Below are 22,176 nucleotides of genomic sequence, written 5' to 3'. Positions count from 1 at the left end.
TTTACTAGTTCTTTCTCTCTAATGTTACCACCAAAATGTAGATGGTGGGTTGAGGTCAGGCAGTATTGGTTGGTGTACGGTGTTGTGTGGGGGAGGGGCAGGGTAGGCGGTGGTGCAGACATCTCCCCCTGCATTCTGTGGTAAAACATTCACAAAAAAGGCAAGAAAAAACAACCTCCATCAGTTGTTTTTCAAGCAACAGATATGCATCACTATAATGTTACCCTGATGTCACTTGGTTCACGAACCTTTGTCCTATTGCTCTTCTTCCTAGGATTATCTAGGTTGTGATACATGCCTTATGTACTGGGTTAAGGTGTGGTCGTAATGGCAGTGTCCACTGTGGCTAGAGGGACAGGATAGGTAACACTCCTGGAATAATAATCAGTTTGTGGTGTAAGGGTGTCTAAGGAGGGGACTGACGCACAGGTAGCATGTTTTTTTGGCAAACACTTTTATTTGTAGTTTGCCTAATTCCAAGAGTGGTTTCCCAGCCTCAACTAAATACTAAATACTAAGGATATGTCTGAATGTCCGTAATGTCTGAATGTCAGAGCGCGGTCTATGTTGCTGGGGGTGTGGAGGGGCTATATCCTTAGTGAATGACTCCCTTCCCCAGGTTACAGTCCCTTTTGTAGATACAACAGAAAGTTCCAGTTTTCGACAGTTCACGAAATACTAGGGGAATTACTTCCTTCCCCAGGTTTCTCTTGGGCTCTTTGTCAGAGTTTACTCAAGTTGAGGGGAATAAATCCCTTTCCTGCGGTTGGACCAACTTGGCTCACCAGTCTGGCATATATGGTCCTGCTTTCACAAAGTCACAGTGCCACTGGGAAATGACTCCCTTCCCCTGGCCCTTCCTTTCAGTGTTCACAACAGAGGTTTTGTGTAGCAGCCCTGGTTCACTAACTTGCCAGGGACTGTGACAAAGGAATTAGTGATCTCCTTCTCCCTTGGTTGTGGGTCCCAGACCCCTCTTGACTCTTTACAGGTTATCTCTGATATACCTGGGTCTATGCCCTGCCAGGTATTTACTTGGCTCCCTTTATTTAAGGCAATATCTGTGTTTCTAAATGGGTCCCAGACCTGGTTCTTGGGATTTCTGTTCCCTTTTGTCTACCCCCAACAACCCTGGTACCGTTGGTTTCGTTACTGGGTCTTCTCTGTCTGGCCAGAGTGCTCTTGCTGTTCTGTTCAGTTTCCTGTGTTCTCTCTCTCGTGTGCTCCTCCCTGTCTACGACGACTCCGCAGCAGTGAGGGCTGGGTGGTTGGAGGCTCTCTCCATGTCTGCAAGGTTCAGTGGTTTTCTTCCACCTGCTTTCTCTGCCCGCACAGAGTGCTTCTTCAACTACGTTTGGTCTCCCGGGTTCTTTCTCTCTCACAGGCTACTTTCTGGCTGCAACGGCTACACAGTGGTGAGGGCTGGGGAGCTGGAGGCTTCCTCCATGTCCACACGATTTGGTGGTTTCCATCCACCTGATTTCTCCGCCTGTATAGGGTGCTTCTTCTGCTCCGTTCAGTCTCCCTCAGTCTCTATCTCTCTCTCGCAGGCTTCACATTAGTTGCAAGGCCTCTGCAGTGGTGAAGGCTGGGTAGCTGGAGGCTCTCTCCACATCCGCACGGCTCGGTGGCTTCCTTCCACCTGGCTTCCATTTCTTCCAGCCCACCGGCCTGCCTGCAGACCGAAAAGGAACATCCCTTCAGATGCTCCTACGTCCCGGTCTTCTGTTCCCTCTTGCGCGAAACAGCCTCCCTTCCCGATGCTCCTCGATGGAGTGCTTATCCTTTTCCTTAGACCTTGTTCCCTTTTCATCTTCCAGTGATTTACAGATTTATCGTATTGACTAGCAGGCTCCCTTCTTTGCAGCAGCCTCCCTCTCCCTCTTCGTCTTGAGCAGGACCTCCTTAAGTTCCGGAAAAGCCTCAAGACCTTCCTCTTGACCTCTTCCTTCCCTCCCTCTCTCCCTTGCTAATCGCACAGTAGCTTGATTGGTGTGCAGTGTCCTTATGCATCCTCGGGGCCCTGACCTCCCACATCTTATCATCCCAGCTGCTGTCTATCCTCTGAACTTGCCTCGGCTCACCCTCCACCACTGGTGGTTGCACTTATGATATGATATGGCATTTATAACGCGCCTATACACAAGTGTTTCAAGGCGCGACGATGCGAGGGAGGGGAAGACAGTGGAAGACAGACAACGATCCTACTAGGCCAGGTGTCAGGGCTCACCCTCCACCACTGGTGGTTGCACTTACCTTTCTTCATAGCACTTCACCTGCTGCTCTCCATGAGCACCACTACACCTATCCCATACCCTCTCCCCTCTGCACTTGCACGTTCTGAACACTCACAAGGCATGGTAGGTTTGTCTTCCCCTCCACATTGTCTCTTCTTATATTGTTGTATTTAAATATTTAACATTGTTGTAATTACATTGTCTATCATCCCCTGTCCCCTGCCTGTTGCCCTGTGGGCGCTTTGAAACAGCATTTGCTTCCTGTATAAGCGCCTAAAAGTGAACAATAAATGAATAAATAAGAATGTTGATCTTGGTGTCGCAGGGTATTCTTCATTACTCTGTGCCTATTCTTCGTCTCAATATTGATGTTCTTAACTGGGTTACCTGTACTCTTCTTCGTCCCAATTTCCACACAAGACTCACATAGGTAGTCCCTACTCTTTCTCGTCTCATTACTTTCTAGGGGGGACAAATCCTCTACCCAACACAAGTACATGGATCTGTGTGGGATTATGGGACCCCATTTAGGGTGGGAAGAGGAGGGAGGTTGGGATATGTTTTGGCATACTGCGTTCTATGGGGCAATCATACCTAGTCCCATAGGGCGATCCCTGTCCATGAGATCCACCCTTTGAGTGCCACCCCCAGGGGACTATCAGGTAGCAGCCTCAAATCCCTGGCCTCATGGGAAAGGGCTCCCCCTAGGGAAGAAGGGGCGGCATCCGTGGATTCGTCACAATGAGTAGTTTTGATAACTTCCTGGGCCGCAATAGTTTACCAGTGCTTTTCACAAAAACAGCAAGAACTAATGAACAATGACAGCTATAAACATGGCAAAAATAAACCTCCCTGGACAGCTTCAGCTGGATGTGGTAACCCTAATTTACATATATAACTAGAGAAAAAAGGATTCCATGCTGGCGCTGATCTGCACTACATCTATCTATATTTATAAAAGTGAAAATGTGTGGGTGACTGGATATGTGGCAAAGCGTTGTTCATTATACAATTCCACATTGTTTCACCAATGTACACCACATTTTGCATACTTACATGTTAGGACCCTCCGGACATTGCAGGCTACATGACATCTGGACACCCCACCCCTTTCCCTAGATTTAAGCAAAACTCAGAATTTGTGGGTTTGTTGCTTGGCGAAGCGTTGTTCCTTATACAATTCCACACTGTTTCAGCAATCTGCACCAGGTTTAGAATAGTTGACATGTTAGGACCCTCCGAACATGAATGGCACCATAACATTTGGACACCCCACCCCTTTTCCCGGATTTAAGCACCTTCACACATGAGATGGTTGCCTAAAATCGGCAAAACATCAATATGGTCGTAGGAGGGCCGGTCCTCAACTGTAAAATCCACGGTTTCTGGGACATTTTCCAGTAAGGCGTCTGACTTACCTCAAGCTCTTAGCTAGAGGTGAATCTGGTGTCCCATATTAAAACTTGTACTTTGCTGGTGTGGAAACGTGCCGGTATACGGTAATGCCAGCACATTAATTCTGCACTGGAAAAGTCGTAATCAGGCCCAACGACCTCCTATGAAAAGATAGTTTTGGAGAAGTAGGTGTGTCATGTTTTATTGTGTACATGGAACTCAAAATATAACTAACTCCATTCATCCTACATACAGTATAAATAAATAAATAAATAATGACGGATGTGGAACATGAATTCCTAAGAATCATTAATTGTATTTGTATTGTATTTATTATGTTTATATAGCGCTTTACTACAAAACGCTGGTTTAATGAAAATTATATTTTGGGCTGTACAACTACTGCGAACAATAAAGCGCTACTTTATTATCTTTCTGCAGCTTCTAAAAGGATTTCTATTTGGTTTCATAAAAATTTCACTGTTTCTGGCTCTGCAGTTCCAATGGATTTCATGTTAAAAAACAGTGTTTGGGATTTCTGTTTAGGACAACCTAGTATAATCTAATAATTGTTTAATGTTATGGTCAATACAGACCTGCTATGCAATAAATACCCTCCTTCCTGCTTTGACTGGGTCATACTCTGCATTGCTGAAATATACCACATTGTTTGGTTTCTCTCACTTTTGCCAAATTCTCCCACCATTCAGTTTGTCTGAAATCTAATTTCACTCACCTGGTTCTGGTGACCTGAGGCTCTCGTGTGAGATGTGTACCAGTGGACAATCCGATGTCCTGTGACTCTTCTTCGGGATCCCCATTTATGCAGGATATGCTGCCAGACTGTATGTTGATTTTAGGCTTTGCACTTAACTCGTTGCTGCACTTTCTTTTGTCGGGTGATATGCCAAAGCAGAATCTGCTGGTCTTTGACTCTTCCTCAGCTTTCCCATTAAGTGGTGATATGCCACTAGTGTTCTTGTCCAGATCAGGCTTTGCACTTAACTCGTTCCTGCACTTTCTTTTGTCGGGTGATATACCAATGCAGAATCTGCTGGCCTGTGACTGTTCTTCAGCTTTGCCATTGAGGGGCGATATGACACTAGTGTTCTTGTCCAGATCAGGCTCTGCACTTAACTCCTTCCTGCACTTTCTTTTGTCAGGTGATATACCAATGCAGAATCTGCTGGCCTCTGACACTTCTTCAGCTTTCCCATTAAGTGGTGATATGCCACTAGTGTTCTTGTCCAGATCAGGCTTTGCACTTAACTCGTTCCTGCACTTTCTTTTGTCGGGTGATATACCAATGCAGAATCTGTTGGCCTTTGACTCACCTTCAGCTTTGCCATTGAGCGGCGATATGCCGCTAGGTTTTATGTCCATATGAGGCGCTGCACTGGATTCTGAATTGCGCTTTGCTTTAGAAAAGAATTTCATGACCTTAGGCCTTGCGCCTAGTTCTCTGTCATGCATCGCTCTACTGATGGGTGGTTTGCTGAAGAATGTGGTGCGATTCCCCTCTTCCCTCTGCAGAGAGTGCAGATTGCTGCGAGGAACATGAGCAGTGTTTTCAAGCGATGTGCAGGAACTCTGACAAAGTGAAGAAAGCCCATTCAAAGCAATGTATGAAAGTGATGACACAGTTCACACATTTTTTCAGATACTTTCTTTAATTTAAAGAGCAAAAGGGACTTACCTTGTTTAGTTCTTTGTCTTTTCTCTCCAATTCTAGGTCCAAATCATGTGACGATGCTTCTTGGTGCAGCTTAGCTCTCCATGGGCTGGTCATTGTGATTCTACAAAAAAGAGATAATGCAGTGATATGTCAAAGCTGAAGGCCATGTCAGTGTGTGTGCCCAGGCTCTGAAATGTTTATGCTTGAGGAGCTCATTCTGATGTGCTACTTGGAAATGCTCTTTAAGTGATTCAAAGCTATTACTGACTCCTTCTGGTACAACCTGCAATGGTTACATATCCAATGGCCTGAAACACTCAGAGATACTCAGCACAAAATAAAACAATGTTGTACTCTCAGAATATGAGCAAGATTCATCCTCAAGGTGGTATCAGAACTTGAACAAAAACTTCCCAGACTTTCAATTGGGTGCTAAAAGCTCAGAGTAACTGCCTTGCTGGGGGAGTTCCTGGTACCCACACCTGTGCAGGCCCTAGTGCACCTCTTTAAAAGGTGGAGATGCCAAATACAGCATTACAGAGAAGTAGGAGAGGACCACTCTTTCATGGTATGGCAGCTGCTATCCTGTGTAGTTGCACACTTAGGGCCTCATCACGAGTTGGGCTGTATCCCAGCTGTAATAGCGCCCGACTGTAATAGCCTTAGCACCCACCGGTCCGGCGGTAATAAAGTCGGACCACGGGTTGAGAGTTAACGGTAAATCCCCATTCCTCATTGGATCCAATGGAGCATTTTCGGCGCTAATACTGCAGGCTAATACAGCCTGCGGTAATACCACCGAAAACAGGGATTTTCACCTCCTGAAAAAAGCTGGAGGTAAAACAGCCCATTTAGTGCCCAACTCGTGATAGGGCCAGCCCTTAAATGCAGTGGTAATACCGTTATCACCGTATTTAAGGGCTACAGCCCAACTCGTGATGAGGCCTTTAGTGTGCAGCAGATAGGTGCATCTTTTACTTAACACTATCCACTTCACTGATATGCGTTGGGTGAGGGATAAAGCTTGCTATGCCCATTACTCACTAGTGTAGACAGCAGTGTTGGCACTACACTTGCTGATGTCTTCATTGCACCCCCTTATTGGCAATAAGCTGTTACAGAATTAGGGCCTCATTACGAGTTTGGAGGCAACCATGGCCTTATTAAGGGCATGGCTGTCTCCAAACTCGGGTCCAGGTTCCTTGAATGAGGAATTACCGGGCCATTCCAACCTTGGAGGACCAGGTAATTCCTCATTCAAAAAACCCATCCCCATTCCCATTTGAGCCCCCATAGGGCTCAATGGGAATGGGGAGGGGCCTAATAATGGGCCCGTTAATAATGGGCCCGTTATTAGCTCCCTTGTCCCCTTGCGGGACTCGCAAAGGACGTCTGGTCTGACCAGACGTTCAGAGCGGCTCCCGCAAGGGAACCTCATAATAGGGCGGAATGGGTTTACCGGCACTGGCACCATTACCGGTGCAGTTAAACCCATTCCGCCCACTTCGTAATGTGGCCGTTAGTCTTTTAGTGTGAATTAGGAGCAAGCCATAAAGACATGGGTGTGATGGTTCATCCAGTTTAAAAAATGGCCATTCATTTGCCATTTTAAATAATTACAATGAGAGCCAGATAGTTAAAATTTAGGATATTTAACTATATGTTCAATGCTCCGATGTGTGTATATATAAATATAAATAAATATAGGCAGCAGGAAATCAATGAAAAATAACAGAAATGTAAAGTAATCTGTTATAGAAGTGTTTTAATAAAGAACAAATATTTGTGCAAGAGTGTAGCCAGCACCATGTTTAGTGCCCCACCAGGCACTTGTTCAGGCTAAAAGAACACCATATATACATATGTTATAGGGCAGTGGTTGCCTCCCTATAGTTAAGGTAAAACCATTGTACATAGACTTTTCACAAATGTCTGTTGCTAAAAACCTTTGACTCGCTGGGCGGATTTGGATGACATTTTCCAAACAAAAAGTTTGTCATGGCCCCCGCAAACTGCAAATTCTGGGAACGAGTTGTTAAAAAATGAAAAAGACATTAGGAAAACAAAGGATCGCTATTTTCGGCCTACTGCCATTCATTTTCCCATAGAGAAAAAGTGCAATTTGTGGGAAGCCATAGCGTGAAAATTGCTGGGTGAATTTGGACCAAATCAGAGACGACTTGGGCACAAAGCATACATTCCTTTACTGGTTTTGGGAAAATCTGACCAGTCTTTTTTTAATTATTTGACAGAGAAGAGGGTGCCCCATGCTCCTAAAAACTTATTTACCTCGAATGAAGCTTTGTAGCAGAGGCTGAGATGATTTTCAGAAATGAAAAGTAGGTCTTTCGTCCCAATATTCTATTGCTAATAACCTTTGACTTGGTGGATGATTTTGAATGACATTTTCCAAACAATAAGTTTGTCAAGGCCGCTCTCAAACTGGAAGTTTTGGGAGCAATTCATAAAAAAATGAAAAAGTATTAAGAAAACAAAAAAAATACAGTTTTCAGCCTACTCCCATTCATTGTCACATGGAGGATAAGCGCAGTTTTTGAACGGCCGTAGGATGAAAATCACTGGTTTGGGCCAAATAAGAAACAACTTGGGCACACAGTGTTGATTTAATTTCCTTCACTAGTTTGGGGTAAATCCATCCAGTAGTTTTTAAAATATTTGACAGAGAAGGGCGTGCCCCCTGCTGCTTCAGACATTTATATATATATATCGGTCTTGCTGCTTTGCAACAGAGTGGCTCAGAGTCTTTTCATTTTTTTTTTCTCAATGCAAGCAATCCCTGAGATAAGCCGAAAATAAAGTTATTACACTATTTGGTGAGTCTAATAACCGTATCTCTCAACTTCAAAGAGAGACTCAAAACCCTTCTGTTTATGTAGTCACTCCCAGGGGAACACTTTTTGAACAACAGAGCTCAGTTGGCCTGTCCGTAGATGCTATATAAATACCAATACCCATAGCAATAGAAATCACCTCAGAGGTCAGGAGTAAGAAAGAAGACACCATGTGAAGTTGGGGATTTGGAGATGGGTTGGGGAGCCAGTTGCCATTACAACATTGTTTGGTTTATCTAAGGAAGACTGCAGGAATCTCGTGAGTTTGCTACAACAACGCTGCAAGACCTGCTGAGACAAAATATGCGTCACACTAAGCGATGAGTCACAGAGGGTAATGGGAGAGGGCTAGGGAGGCAAAAAGCAATTAAGTGGAGTGAGAGGACCTGGAAAAAAGAAAGGGGACACATGTTGATTGCCTGTGAGGACGGGGAAGACACTTTAATTTTGAGAAGTTGTTCCCTTTATCACGAGAATATGAGTTATTGGAAATGATTACTGTGAATGTATTGCCGGAATAATGAGTTTAAAAAAAGGTTTGACATCTGCAGAACCTACATCTACTGAGCAGGGGGCCTTGGGTGTTTGGTAACAAACTAATTGTGACATGGCCAGTGGCCATGGCTAGTGGGCCCAAAAGAAAAATATTGGTGCAACATGTACAGTGACCATGGCTAGAATGCCCTGGGAAAACTATAGTATAACAAAACCATTCAAATTCAGTGGAAAACATCAGTTAAGGTGATCAGGTTGAATGTGACAAAACCCTTGAAATTGAGAACTTGAAAGACAAGCACTCGAGCAGGTCCATCTTAACTATGCGCTCCCTGTTGCGCAGCGTATGCCAACAATGATGACATCACACATGTCATCATCGATGACATCACTGATGGCATCACTAATGATATCAATCATATTACCACTGATTGGATCAATAATTACATCATATATGAAATTATTAATTATATAAGTTAGCATACCTTTGTTCACCTCTTTAGATAAATATTTTATTTATGTACACTTAACATGACATGGAAAAATACAGTGATACAGGAGAATCATACGAGTACGCGTGGAAAATTAATTTGTTGTACTTCTCAACTTTTAAAAGAAAAATATATAGCGTCATACAAAATGGTTTCAATTTCATATATTAGTAAGCAATTACAATTTACATTTTCCTTACAGTAATCACATTACATGAACACATCACGTCCTAAATGACAAGTTTTATAAAAAAAAAAATCACATATAGAAGAAAGCATGTACACGTGTGCATTGTGATAGTATAGTATCTAAGAATTTGAAGTTTGATTAATATATACAAAAATTAGCTACTCATACTACATAATTACAATTATAGAAAAGAAATTAAGATTAGAAAGTAAATATTTGATTATAAACATGGCAATTGTATCACTGATTTCTTTTCTAGTAATTTCTTTTGAAAATACATTATGAATTTGTTTTCCAATATAATATAACAGATTACCTTCCAAAGTACATACATGCTTATATACTACTCTTCATTGTAATAATGTCTGTATGCACCTACAATTATGCACTGTACATTACATTTAAGGAAACAAGGGCAGAATACAATGTAGTGTGTAAGTATGAAATATGTTCATATATGTTATGTAACAGTCATATTTCAAAAAGTAGTTAGTGAAATCAGTGATATTATGCATGATGTCATTAGGAACACCATCATTGATGTCATCAGTGATGTCATGTGTGATGTAAATAGTGGCCACCAGTGATGTCGTCATTGTGGTAATTTGCTGCGGACCAGGGGGTGCATAGGTAAGGTGGACTTGGCTTAAAATTCGAGTCTTGCATTTCAGGGGTTTTGTTGTGTTAAATCTGAGCACCTTAACTCTCTCTTAACTGTTTTTTCACTGAATATACATATCTAAATATATATATATATATATATATATATATCAGAAAGAATCCCCGTACCAAGGTGCAGGAAAAATGGATGGCACTCCAGGAAGAAGTTTGGATTTAAGCAGTCCTTTCCAAGCACAGAGTCAGGAAGTCAGGATGTTACAGGCACGAAATAACTTTAATAATTATGATGTCCAGGACAGAGAAAGAAACACTGAATATATATATCTATATATATATATATATATATATATATATATATATATATATATATATATATATATATATATATATATATATATATATATATATACACACAAACTTATTTACCTCGAATGAAGCTTTGTAGCAGAGGCTGAGATGATTTTCAGAAATGAAAAGTAGGTCTTTCGTCCCAATATTCTATTGCTAATAACCTTTGACTTGGTGGATGATTTTGAATGACATTTTCCAAACAATAAGTTTGTCAAGGCCGCTCTCAAACTGGAAGTTTTGGGAGCAATTCATAAAAAAATGAAAAAGTATTAAGAAAACAAAAAAATATATATATACACACTTTTTAGCAGAATATATATTGTTTTGTTGCAGGTACTTAATATAAGCTTAAAGGTCTGGTGTGATCAGTTAGGGACCAGTCAGCAACCATGACTGGTTACAGGGCAAGGCAATATTAATGGAGGCCACATGTCAGTGCTCACTGAATTGTCACATGAAGCAGCAAAATAAGCCATCATTCCAAGGGTAGTCTGGGGCAAGTTGTCAATGAACTGTGCGGGCTAACACAAAAGGCCAGAATCAATGTTAAGTTTGCATGCACCATTAAGAGTTCAAAAACATCACCCAAATCTTCATAAAATAGCATTGGTTAGCACCAAGCCCAGACTCATCTTTACAATAACTTACATCACATATGATGACCTGACAATGAAAAGGCCTTCAATCCTTGCTAAAGAAATTGACCTTGTTGGATGACCAATGAACCACCATGAGCAACAACACTGTGGAGCTTAAAGCCAAGATTTGCAAGGGAGACAATGTAAGAAGACAGGTCTTCTCCTGAAACACACATGGAACCTGGAATACATCACCTTCACCAGCATTGGTCACAGCATGGCAAGTTCCCTCACATGGAACAAACACATCACAGGCCACAGAAGGGCAGCTTTGTTCACACAGAACAGGCACATCATTGGCTCAGCATGGCAAACTTTACTTTCACAGAATGGCCACAACAGGGCAAGGATCTCTCAAACAGAATGGGTACCGCAAGGGCCACATCTGTGCAAGCTTCACTCACATAGAACAGGTATAGCATGAGTCACATCTGTGCAGACTTCATGCCCACAGGATCTGGTTTCAATAAGCAGAGTGATCCCCTCATTGCACATACCAGAGATCATAAAGGGTGTACATGTCAGAAGAAGGCAGACCCGGTAAAGAGAAAAGGGAGACATGTTCCTGAAGAGGCACAGACAAAGATGGAGAAAGCGAAGGCATACGTGTCACCAGAAAGTAGATCATATACAGGCAAAGGCAAGCTGCTAGCCTTGAAGGACCCACGTGTCTTAAGAAGGCAGAAAGTCTCCAGGCAACCCAGATGGAGCTCGCTTGAACAAGACGTATATTTTTACAGCTATTGAACCTAGCTTCAAAAGTATGCAAGCTCAATTGTTGACGTGCTTCCTAGAAATCATGCCAATTTTGTGTAAAACTGTAAATATTAGGGTACACATCTGTCAACTCCTCCTTGCTCCAGAATGGCAGACACACTCTCCCTTTCTCCCTCTTTTCTAGTGCAAATAGATGTTGACGATAAAGGCAGTTTCTTTCTGGCTCCAGGATATCCCTCGTGGGACAGATCATACGTTGTGCCCATAATAATTCAATTATTGTGCAGTTAGTTTTCAAGAATTAAAATGCTACCAGGTGCAATTGCCCTCTATCCCTGTGTCTCAGACACTAGATCCTAGTGCTACAATTAACACATCTACTGCTACAGAAAACCTTTGGGTGCCACTATGCTGAAGGGTCGGTCTTAAAACACACTAATTTTTTAGGAACTTGAATGCATTTACCACTTCCAACATCCAATTAAACTTCACTCCTATTTTAGAATCGTAGTAATAGGCTTGTCAAGCTTGAAAAAAATCCTACATAAATCTCTGGTACATTTTCTTTTTTAAATCCTTGAAAGCTTTACACTTCTTTTACTCCATTGGGAGTTGGCCTATCAAAAACTGCCCTCACTTTCTATAACTCCATCTGTAGGCCTTAAGGTGAAATCATAAAACACAGAAATACTATCCTACACATGTGAAATTCATGCTTGAAACACTTGTGTATGGGCGCTATAAATAAAATATTATATCCTATCATGCTAATTGCACTTGGCACATAGGGCCTCATTACGAGTATGGCGGGGTGGTAATGCAGTGGTAACAGAGTTACTACAGAATTACCGCTGCATTATCACAGTGCTGAACTACAGGTTTGGTGGTAAGGCAGTGAAAACATCTTCAGCAGAATGCTGGAGGTAATTCCTCTGCCTTACCACCCAAAAACAGCCAAATCAGTGGTTTTACCACCAGTGGTAATATGCCAAAATCCCAATGGAGTTCTATGGACTTCAATTAATGGGGACCAACACTGCCTACCACCACTTGTAATCCAGTGGTAATACCAACAGACCAAGTGGTGGTCACCATTATACCTCAGTGGTATTACCGCTGAGATACCATCAAACTCGCAATGAGGCTAATAGTCTGTGATCCCTCAGTTTTCACAATACTGCTCTCATGGGTTCTTGATGTTACTGCAAGTTCCATGAGAAAATGGGGCTTTCTTAAAATAAACTATCAATGTAAGCTCCCTTTTCCTTCTCCCCAAACTCCCTAACTGATTCCACTAAACACTCTACTGCAGTACAACATTGTAATTTTATATATATCTGCAATACTCCTCTTTAGTTTGAAGCATTTGCCCCACCGAGGAAAATGCTACCTTTGTAATTCGCTGGTTTCTTATTATGCCTTTGCGCTAACGCAAGGCATGGTTAAGATTAAAACACAGTCTCTATGGCATTTCAAAAATGACTTTTGTCAATAACTTTCAAACACTTGCACGAAAAGATATTCCACACTAATATTTCGAGGCAGATGCCTGCGATGCAACATTTCTAAAATAGTACATTAACGACTTCATAGTTTGAACAATGTTTACTGATCACATTTTGTACAGCGTCTAACATGGGGTTTCCTACAGGTAAAAAAAAAGGATTTCGGCCCATATATCTCTAAATTGTCTGCTTCGTTTTTTACAATTTCTTGCACGGTCTAGATTCCATCTAGAATTTGTGCACTGAAAACATATTTTGAAAATCGAATAAACCAATTTTGAGATATAACTGTTTGAAATGTCTATATATATGACGCCTGTTAAGAAGGATTTCTGAACTCTGACCTGGAGGGGCAGAGGTTCAGAAGGCCAACCTAGTTTCTTGGAACAGGGTAACCTCTGGACAAGCCAGACCAATCAGGGTAGCTATGGCAGGTGGTCAAGACTAAGTCGCAAGAGGGGTGAGGGTGACTGAAAGACCTCAATGAGCACACAGAGCAAGGACACTTACAAATTACTCCAGACAGGTGTTATATTAAAAATGTAGACACATTTATTACAAGGCCTTTGTAACATAGACCATAGCAAAGAATCACAGTAACACTAAAGTAAACCAATACATCACAATCAACACAATATATATACAAGACCAATGGGGTCTAAGGGTTTAAAAGCACAAAATATGTAGACCACCTACATGGGGAGGAAAACAGGCAGTGCAAGCAATCTTTAGATCCAGTTCAACATAAAGAATACATCTAACTAAGAGGCAGTCCAAGCCCTACGAAGAGAGGAGCCTTATGCTAAATCGTACATGCACGCGCTTGTACCAATGGACAAAATAGGGTTTCTTCTAGGATCTCTAGCAGCTCAGGAAGGTGGATAAGGCGATGAAGAACATGTTCCCACTATTCAAGCAGGACCTCCACTTGAGGGCAGAGGCAGTTTGAGAGTGCGGGATGGAGTCGCTATTTCCCAATAGCTGTGGAAAAGAAAGGGGCCCTCAGGGGCCACTTTGTGCATAAAAATGGGCTCCTGGGCTAGGGGCCACTGGTTGGGGTAAGGACTACTCACCGGTCCCCGACGCAGGCAGACCCAAACTTCGCCAGTACAGTCCACTTCGCTGGCAGGTTCGAATGTGATGATCAGGATGTCTCGACACCGTGTAGTTTCCGAGATACAGCGGGGATTCCCAAATGGGACAGTGGTGATTTCTCCACTCTGGGTGGAGGAATCAGCCCAATTCCACTGCAGCAGGCTTCAGGGTCAAGGGGGTCACAAATGCAGTGAAATTGCACAGGTCGCTGCCATAGCAGGGCAACACGGTAAACGTGTTTACTCCGGTCCGGGCACACTCGTCTCACTTCAGACCTGGGAGCGCCAAGTGTATGAAATTCGGTGTGAGGGTGCCGTGGACACAGAGCAAGCAGTATAACAAGTTTCGAGGGCCTCCTCAAAACAGCGGCGGTAACAGAGCAAACGTCCCGTGTAAGCTGGTCAGCCCACTGGTTGGCCCAGGGACACCTCCGAAGAGGCTTACTTGCAGGGTTTGTTGAAGGTGCTGAGAATAGTTGATCCCACTGTTCCAATGGGTTGAAGCGTCTTCACAGACTTTCTAGGATGATCAGATGCAGATTGGTCCCACGGGACGACAGCGGGCTCAAGGTGACAAACCTTCCAGCGGGTCACCAGCGGTTTCTTGACTTGGCTTCTTGTTGCAGGATACTTGGCTCCTTATCCTCTGCTCGTGTCAACTCAGGAGATCGACATGGTAGTGGTGCTTTCAGCCTCCTCTTATCCAAAGTTCCCTTCATGCCAAAACGGAGGGGACCCAATGGGAGATCTGCTCACAAACACTCACTCCATACGTGGACTAATCACGGACCACAGTGGTCGCAGACATTCTGGACACTCCAGACTCTCTGGCACCCAGGATGTGTATTGGGAACAGACATCCCAGCCCACATCCTGGAGGCACACCCACAAGTCATGCAGAAGCTTGCAAAAGCATTGGGTTTCGCTGGAAAGTGCATGACCAAATAAGGACTGACCCGAGTCAACTCGACCTGGAGAAGGTGAAGGGGCAAGATGAACAAAGGACAGGACAAAGAACCTCATGGCATGGCCATATTGGAGCCAGGCTACCTATTCGTGCCAAACACGGTAAACGCGGTTGACATGGTAAGAAAGGGTTAAAAATATATGAAAACGATAGCTGCCACCAGTCCTGTCCATGACACATCTGCACAGTTCATAAAAAGTCCAGCAAGAGTTTCTGGGGCCTTTAGAATGACCTGAGACCCAAGTGTGCTGTGCTGTAAGGTAAGTTACATTGCACACTTGTTACATGTTGCACAAAAGTTGCAACATGAGGAAAGGACTAAGGGAAACAAAGTCTCCCAGTACTGACTGTTTTAAGGGCATGTCAGTTTCCCCATAATAAGTGAGTGAAAGCCCAGAGGAGTGCAGCAGAGGGCTGTGCATCTCTGGCAAAGTGTATTCAATGGTGTAAAATAGCAGCATAATGTTTGGTGGTTGACACATGGAGGGAAAATTACATACAATTATGAAATCTTTCCTAACAACGCCTATGCAGGATCAATGTGCATTTTTCATATGAACTGTACAAAGAGCGTATAAGTTATACAGTTTGTACATTACACAATTAACATCTCATAAAACTCACATCAAAGGCAGGTCAGAGCTAGCTTTGATATCAGTTTTAAGGTGATGAAATAAATGTACACTTTTCACACAAACTGTAGGAAGAGGAGTAGGAGTTCCTGAGTTCTAATGACACATACTGCTACGACAAGTGCTCCTACAACACGTGCTTCTATAACACACGCTGCTTTGACAAGAACTCCTACAACACACACTCCTATGATACATGTTCCTATGACATGAGCACCAAATACATGTGTTTACTACACGCATCATGTAGACATATACCACATGCTCTCCCATGCACCTAGAACACATGCACCTATGACGCAAGCACCTACAATACGTGCTCCTATGACACATGCTCCTACCACACACACTTTTGCAAAATACACTTAACACACCCTCTAATGACAGGTGCTCCTATTACAAGTGCTCCTACCATGCCTGCTGCTATGACAAATGCTTCTACAACACATTCCAATGGTACATGTGTCTATGACATGCATACCTGATAGACACTCGCTTACTGCACATAACATGTAGACATACAGCACATATTCTCACATACACGTCACCCTACAATACATGTTCCTACGACACATGCTCCTACGACACATGCTACGAACAGGCATGGTATTATGACTAGGGGTGTACGTAAATTCAGTGGCAAGTAAGTATTCGGTCGAATTCCAGTTGAAGATTAGATATTTGGCTTTGGCAAATACTTAATGCCGAATAGTTTCCCCTAAAAAATACATTAAGTGCTGCATTGACAGGGTGCCTGGAATCATTCAGGCATGTCATGTTTATCCTTTAACATGATAATCAAACAAATGATGCTGTCACGTTTTGATTGAGTGCAGTCAGAGCAGAGGTTTGAAAGTGCAAACCAAGCCCCTGCCCTTTTTGTGCTGGACAGACAGACTTTGATCTAGTGGCTTGCTGGGGAGGGGTGACCTGAAGCAATACTTTCAATATTTTGAATGTGTCTTTGGCCTCCCATGTATTTTGCAGTTGAAAACCACTGAGCTGGAACAATAGTTTATGAAGTCACTATTGAAAATTGCTATTTTCGTTAGGTGCTTATTGATGTGTGGATGATCTGTGTGAGAAATGTGAAAGTTACAGGTTGCAATCTCACCAATTCCCTATCCAAAAAATATAATTAAATAGACTAATATAGCTGTTGCAGAGATCCCAGTAGGTTCCAAAGCATGAGTAAAATAGCTCTGGAGGTGGTGTTCCTGCAGCAAAAAAAAAACTGTATTCAGCCTGCAGGCCAAGGTTAGAAAGCATGTACGATGGCTCATTGAGAAGTGTACTTGCAGGAGATTTGTGCTTGCACTATCAAAACATAGGTTACAATTTCTGTCCTCCAACTTTCTCATGATACAAAAATTAGTCCCTTTGAATTAAGTAAAAGTGATAGATGTTACTAAAGAATGTGGCTATATTTATTTAACCAAAATACCCCAGTTTGGCAGCAGAAATATTCCTCCCTACATTAGAGAATTGAAAAAGAGGGATATTTGCATATTAACGACAGGGAGATACAAGTTTACAATTTAGAAACATTGGACCAAATGGATGTACAAGTACCACAGGTGGAATGCATGCATTTAGCATCCCAAAGGTTTGCATTCAGTAGCACCTCCGCACTCAGCAGAGTGCTAATTGGTGTAATCATTCCTTTTGTGTTTCAGTGCCTTGCTGGATCCAGAAGGGTAATGATGGGAATACAAGTAGACACATCTTAGTCTCCTCTGACAGTGATTGCAGGCATGTATACTATATTATTGGACTAGTATGTGTTACTTGGGTCCTGTCCAACAAGCGACACCGATGAATGCACAAAAATACAAATTGCTCTTATTGAACAGTTTATTTTCTATTAATGTATTCCTTTCATGACTTACACAAACCTCTTCCGTGAACAAAAAAGAAAAAAAATGCAATAAACGCTAGATATACATATTTCAAAGTGTTTTTAATTTACAAAGTGTTTTTTTGTCTAAATAACTTCATTAAAAAGACAACTATTTGGCTCTGTATTCGGCTCCGGACGAATACTTGTGAAACTATTTTATTTAATTTTTTTAATTTAATTTAAAGTGCAAATTGTTTAATTAAAACCTTATACACTATACAACATATTTTACAATATTACATAGACAATAAAATCACTTAACCAAACAAAAAAGAATGCATGTCATATAAGAAATAATTAATTAAAAACATATTGCATTTTACTTCATATACTACTCTCTATGATTCCAGTTCAGGGTTTGGCATCCCATTACAATCAATCTGGGTAGCTCTCTTCTAGATATAAAAGGCAGCACCTGTATAGATCATATTTTCTGCCATATATATGGCCGACCAAAATTGATCAGTTAAAATCATCTTCAGATCACATACAAAGTTTCAATAACCTTTTAAATACCATTCCTGCAATTTTGCACATCCTGTAAGTAAATGTCTGATAGATTCTAATCCCGTTTACAATGTCTGCACAATTTATCTTCCATATTTAGACCCGGCCATGCTCCAATGTACTCCCTACATGGTAGTATATTAAATCTAAGAAGGAAAATAAAGCGTAGCAGACTTCTATTTCCAGTCTTAAACAAGCAATGTCTGGGAGTCATAGATTTTATACCTTGAAGAGCATGTGTAGAATACTGCTTCTTTCTTGACAGATAAAATAAGTTTGAGTATGTATCTCACTCATAAGCTTTCTTTTTTAAAACATAATGGATCGCAGTCATTTCCCCTATAGATGCGGGCATACTCATATTTATTTCCTTAAGGAAAGAGAGAGCGACTCCTCTTAGGACTGACATGTATGTGTTTAATTTATCACACATCAGCATGTTTTTACTGATCAGGCCCAATAGACTCAAACCCTCCACCGATCCAGCATGATTTTCATGTATAGCTTACAACATCGTATTTTCCAAAACGTTTTTAAAGAGACCAACCCCAATTCGCTCCATATTGCTTCAATTGGGGTCGATTTCGGGAAGCCCAATAATGGTTTCCATAATTTGCCTTCTAATCTTCCCAAGATTTTCCATTTCGGAGACTCCAACAGTTTCCAAAGCATATAGGGGACATGTGTAATACATCTCTTACATATTTCTAAAAACCCTTCAATGGAATATCCACCTTTTATTTATAGTATACTTTTTCATGATATTACAACTTTGGTCTCGACTATCTCAAAGTAAAAGTCCTTGGGAGGGAGATTTATAATGGGAATCACCAGATAAGGGTATATATCCAAGACCTCGAGGATGTCATCATTAACCTTCCAATTATATAATCTTCCATCTCTTTTCCTTCGCGAGCCCCCGAAAACCATCACCTTTGATTTATTAATATTTATACTTAAATTGTTTTCTTTAGAACAGAGATGGAGGACATCAAGCATCTTCTGCAATCCCCCCGGTGTTTTGTCTAACAAAATAGTATCGTCCGCATACATGAGACCGTTGATACCTATTCCCCCCACTTTGGGAGGAAAGTTTTTTATTCCAACAAAAAGTAGGAAATATAAGATCATTGGACATATCTTCCTGTCAGCTAATTTAGTCCAAAGTATTTCCCTATCAACACAGTCAAACGCCTTGGAATAATCGATGTAACAAGCATACCATTTTATTTCTTTTTTATCCAGAGTATCTGAGATTATATGTTTCAGCATCACTAAATTATCAAGAGTACTGTGGTTCTTTCGAAAGCCGGTTTGTTGGATAGGTATGAGATCATTTTCATTGCTCTGTATGGTTATACTACCAATCAGTAGAGAGCAGAATATCTTGCAACTACTGCCAGTCATGGCTAATAAGCGATAGTTGTTCGGATCCTTTTTATCCACCTTTTCGTAGATTGGGACAACCATCGCCTTATGCCAATTTTCCGGGATAGTCCCACTTTCCCAGATCTTAGAAAATATGAGATGCAGGAATACTGCCCATTTTCTTGGATTTCTTTTCAAAATGGCATTCACTATCCCATATGGGCTAGGGGCTCTGGAAGTTTTCATTTTATTTATAATTTTTAGTATAGCCTGCATCTCATAAAGGAATCTCTGGTATCTGTTTATCACACATTCTATACGTAGCGAGACAGATCTATCCTCCACATAGAGAAGGTGGGAAATATATTTCTCCCATATGTTTTGTCCTACATCGTTATTTTCTTTAAGTGTATCTTATAATATATATTGTCAATAGAGATACCAGAATTTCTTGGTGTCATGTGTATTACAGAGTACATATATGATCTTCCAGTTTGCATTATTCACATTATGTTTGTGTTGCTTTAGTCAGTTTTTAAATCTGGTCTTGATATTTTCAATTTGCGCTAATTTTACCTCTTCTATTAGTGTAAGTTTACTTTTAACATTCTTAATTACCCTATTCTTTTCTTTCTTTCTCTCGTCTATTTGGCTATCATATTTATTTGCATGTGGTTTTCCGTATTCATGATTAGTCCACAGGGTACAATTTTCATTTTGAATTATGCCCAATAGATCATCTACAAACTTGAGGTTGTTTAATGCTATCTCCTGCCCTTCCAGAGGAAGTATGTGAAACATATTATTGAATTTTACCAAATTTGTCTCGGTCCATGTGATCCTATTTCCCTCCACAGAACTCTGAATGTTCATGGCCTCACCACTTTTCCATTGAGTTGGGATGATTTTTATCAATTTACATACGAGTACGTTGTGATCACTCAGCGGGGTGGGAATAAGGTAAAAGCGGACAGCAATTTTCCTTATCCCCTTGCTAGCAAACATATAATCTATTTGTGAACTAGTTTTGCCATTGGATCAAGGATCTTTATTTGGAGCATCTTCGCCCGGTTTGAGGTATTTAAGTCCCCAAATTGCAAGAAGAAGTTTTAACCAATGATTCCGCTCATAATTTGAGTTTGTCTTGCCAAAGAGTCCCGGACGAATACTTGTCAAACTATTTATTTTTTTGGCCAAATACTTAAATCGACTACTCGGTACACCCCTGCTCATGACACACACTCTAATGACACACTCCTATGGAACGTGTTTGTATGACACACACTGCTATAACATGTGCTCCTACAACACACACTCCTATAATACATGTTCTTATGACATACGCACCTACTACACACGACCCTACTATACATAACATGTGGCTGTATGACACATGCTCTTACAACATATGTTCCAACTGTGGCAAGTAAGAAGAAGGAAGCAGACACTTTAAGGACATGATTCACAAGTTTTTAATAAAGGAAGATTATAAGGCCTAACTATCCCCATCACTATGGGTGGTCCCTGCCTAAGTTACTAACTAAGGTGCTAGTCTGTCAGTCCTGAATGTTCAAAGGAATACATTCGCTGTCCAAAACTACCCTAACTGACCCTACCACTATTTAAACTAACTTATACCTGGAGAATAATTCCCTTCACCTGAGGATACTTCTAGTACCTGTCTATGGGATTCTAAGGGATTCTTTTTTCAGTATAAAATCCTCAAATAGACTTTTGCCTTGACGTCTTGGATCAATCTCTTTAGTTCATTTAATGTGCTCATGAATTCTTCTTTCTCTTTGGAAGTCTCTTTTGGGAATCTTCAACAAGCTCTATCACTTTGGTTATAATTTCCAGCAAATTCCTGCATGAAAATATTATTCAGATAGTCCACCCCCGCCCCCGGCCATTATAGCTCAGCTTTCTTTGGCTTATTTGGTCTTGCACTCTGTTCAATTATCCAGTTCCTCTGAACTCTGACTCAAAAAACTCTTTAGTTTTGATATTCTGTCCTTCTTGTACAAAATATCTAGTTACTTTCCCCTTTTCCCAGTGTATTATTCTCCATTGATCTTCTCTTTATTATTCAGATTCTCACTACTTCCTTCTCTAGTCTCCCAACAAAGTTCATCTGCTTCAATGGTAATTTTATCTAATGACTTCCACTGAGACGAGTTGATTGCACAGTATAATAATCCCTTCTCCCCTTTTCTTCCTGCACTTTCAGACCTACACAGCCTGCTGCCATAAACCCAGCACTTGCCACTTGCTGGCTGCACTCCCATTGTTTGTTGCCTTTTTATTTATTTTATTATTATTTTTGTTTTTTTCCTTCTCGGTCCGCACTCTCCTTTTGTTCCCCCTTCCATGCAATTCTCCCCCTTCTCCCTCTACCCTGCACTTGCACGTTCCCAATGTCACTGGGCCTAGTAAGATCGTTGTTTTTGTTCTCACCTGTTCCCTTTCCCTGCCTGGTCGCGCTCTGAAACACTAATGTATGAGCGCGATAGAAATAAAATATCAATTAATCAATCTCGACCT

At 41.4% G+C, this 22,176-nt stretch overlaps 1 protein-coding gene across 1 annotated transcript in view; it reads right to left on the bottom strand.

Annotated features, from left to right (window-relative positions):
• Positions 1-22,176, bottom strand: part of LOC138472515 (trichohyalin-like) — a 1,377,820-nt gene that overhangs the window by 1,038,352 nt on the left and 317,292 nt on the right. The window contains exons 12-13 of the mRNA XM_069610736.1: positions 5,329-5,428; positions 4,369-5,222 (exon numbers count right to left, since the gene is read on the bottom strand). Of these exons, the coding sequence (XP_069466837.1) occupies positions 4,369-5,222; positions 5,329-5,428 (954 nt within the window). The remainder of the gene's footprint in view (positions 1-4,368; positions 5,223-5,328; positions 5,429-22,176) is intronic.

Source organism: Ambystoma mexicanum, chromosome 8, assembly GCF_040938575.1.
Source record: "Ambystoma mexicanum isolate Mex_15411 chromosome 8, UKY_AmexF1_1, whole genome shotgun sequence".
Classification (NCBI taxonomy): domain Eukaryota; kingdom Metazoa; phylum Chordata; class Amphibia; order Caudata; family Ambystomatidae; genus Ambystoma; species Ambystoma mexicanum.
Note: the sequence above shows the minus strand (reverse complement) of the source record. Positions and strands in the feature narration are given on the sequence as shown.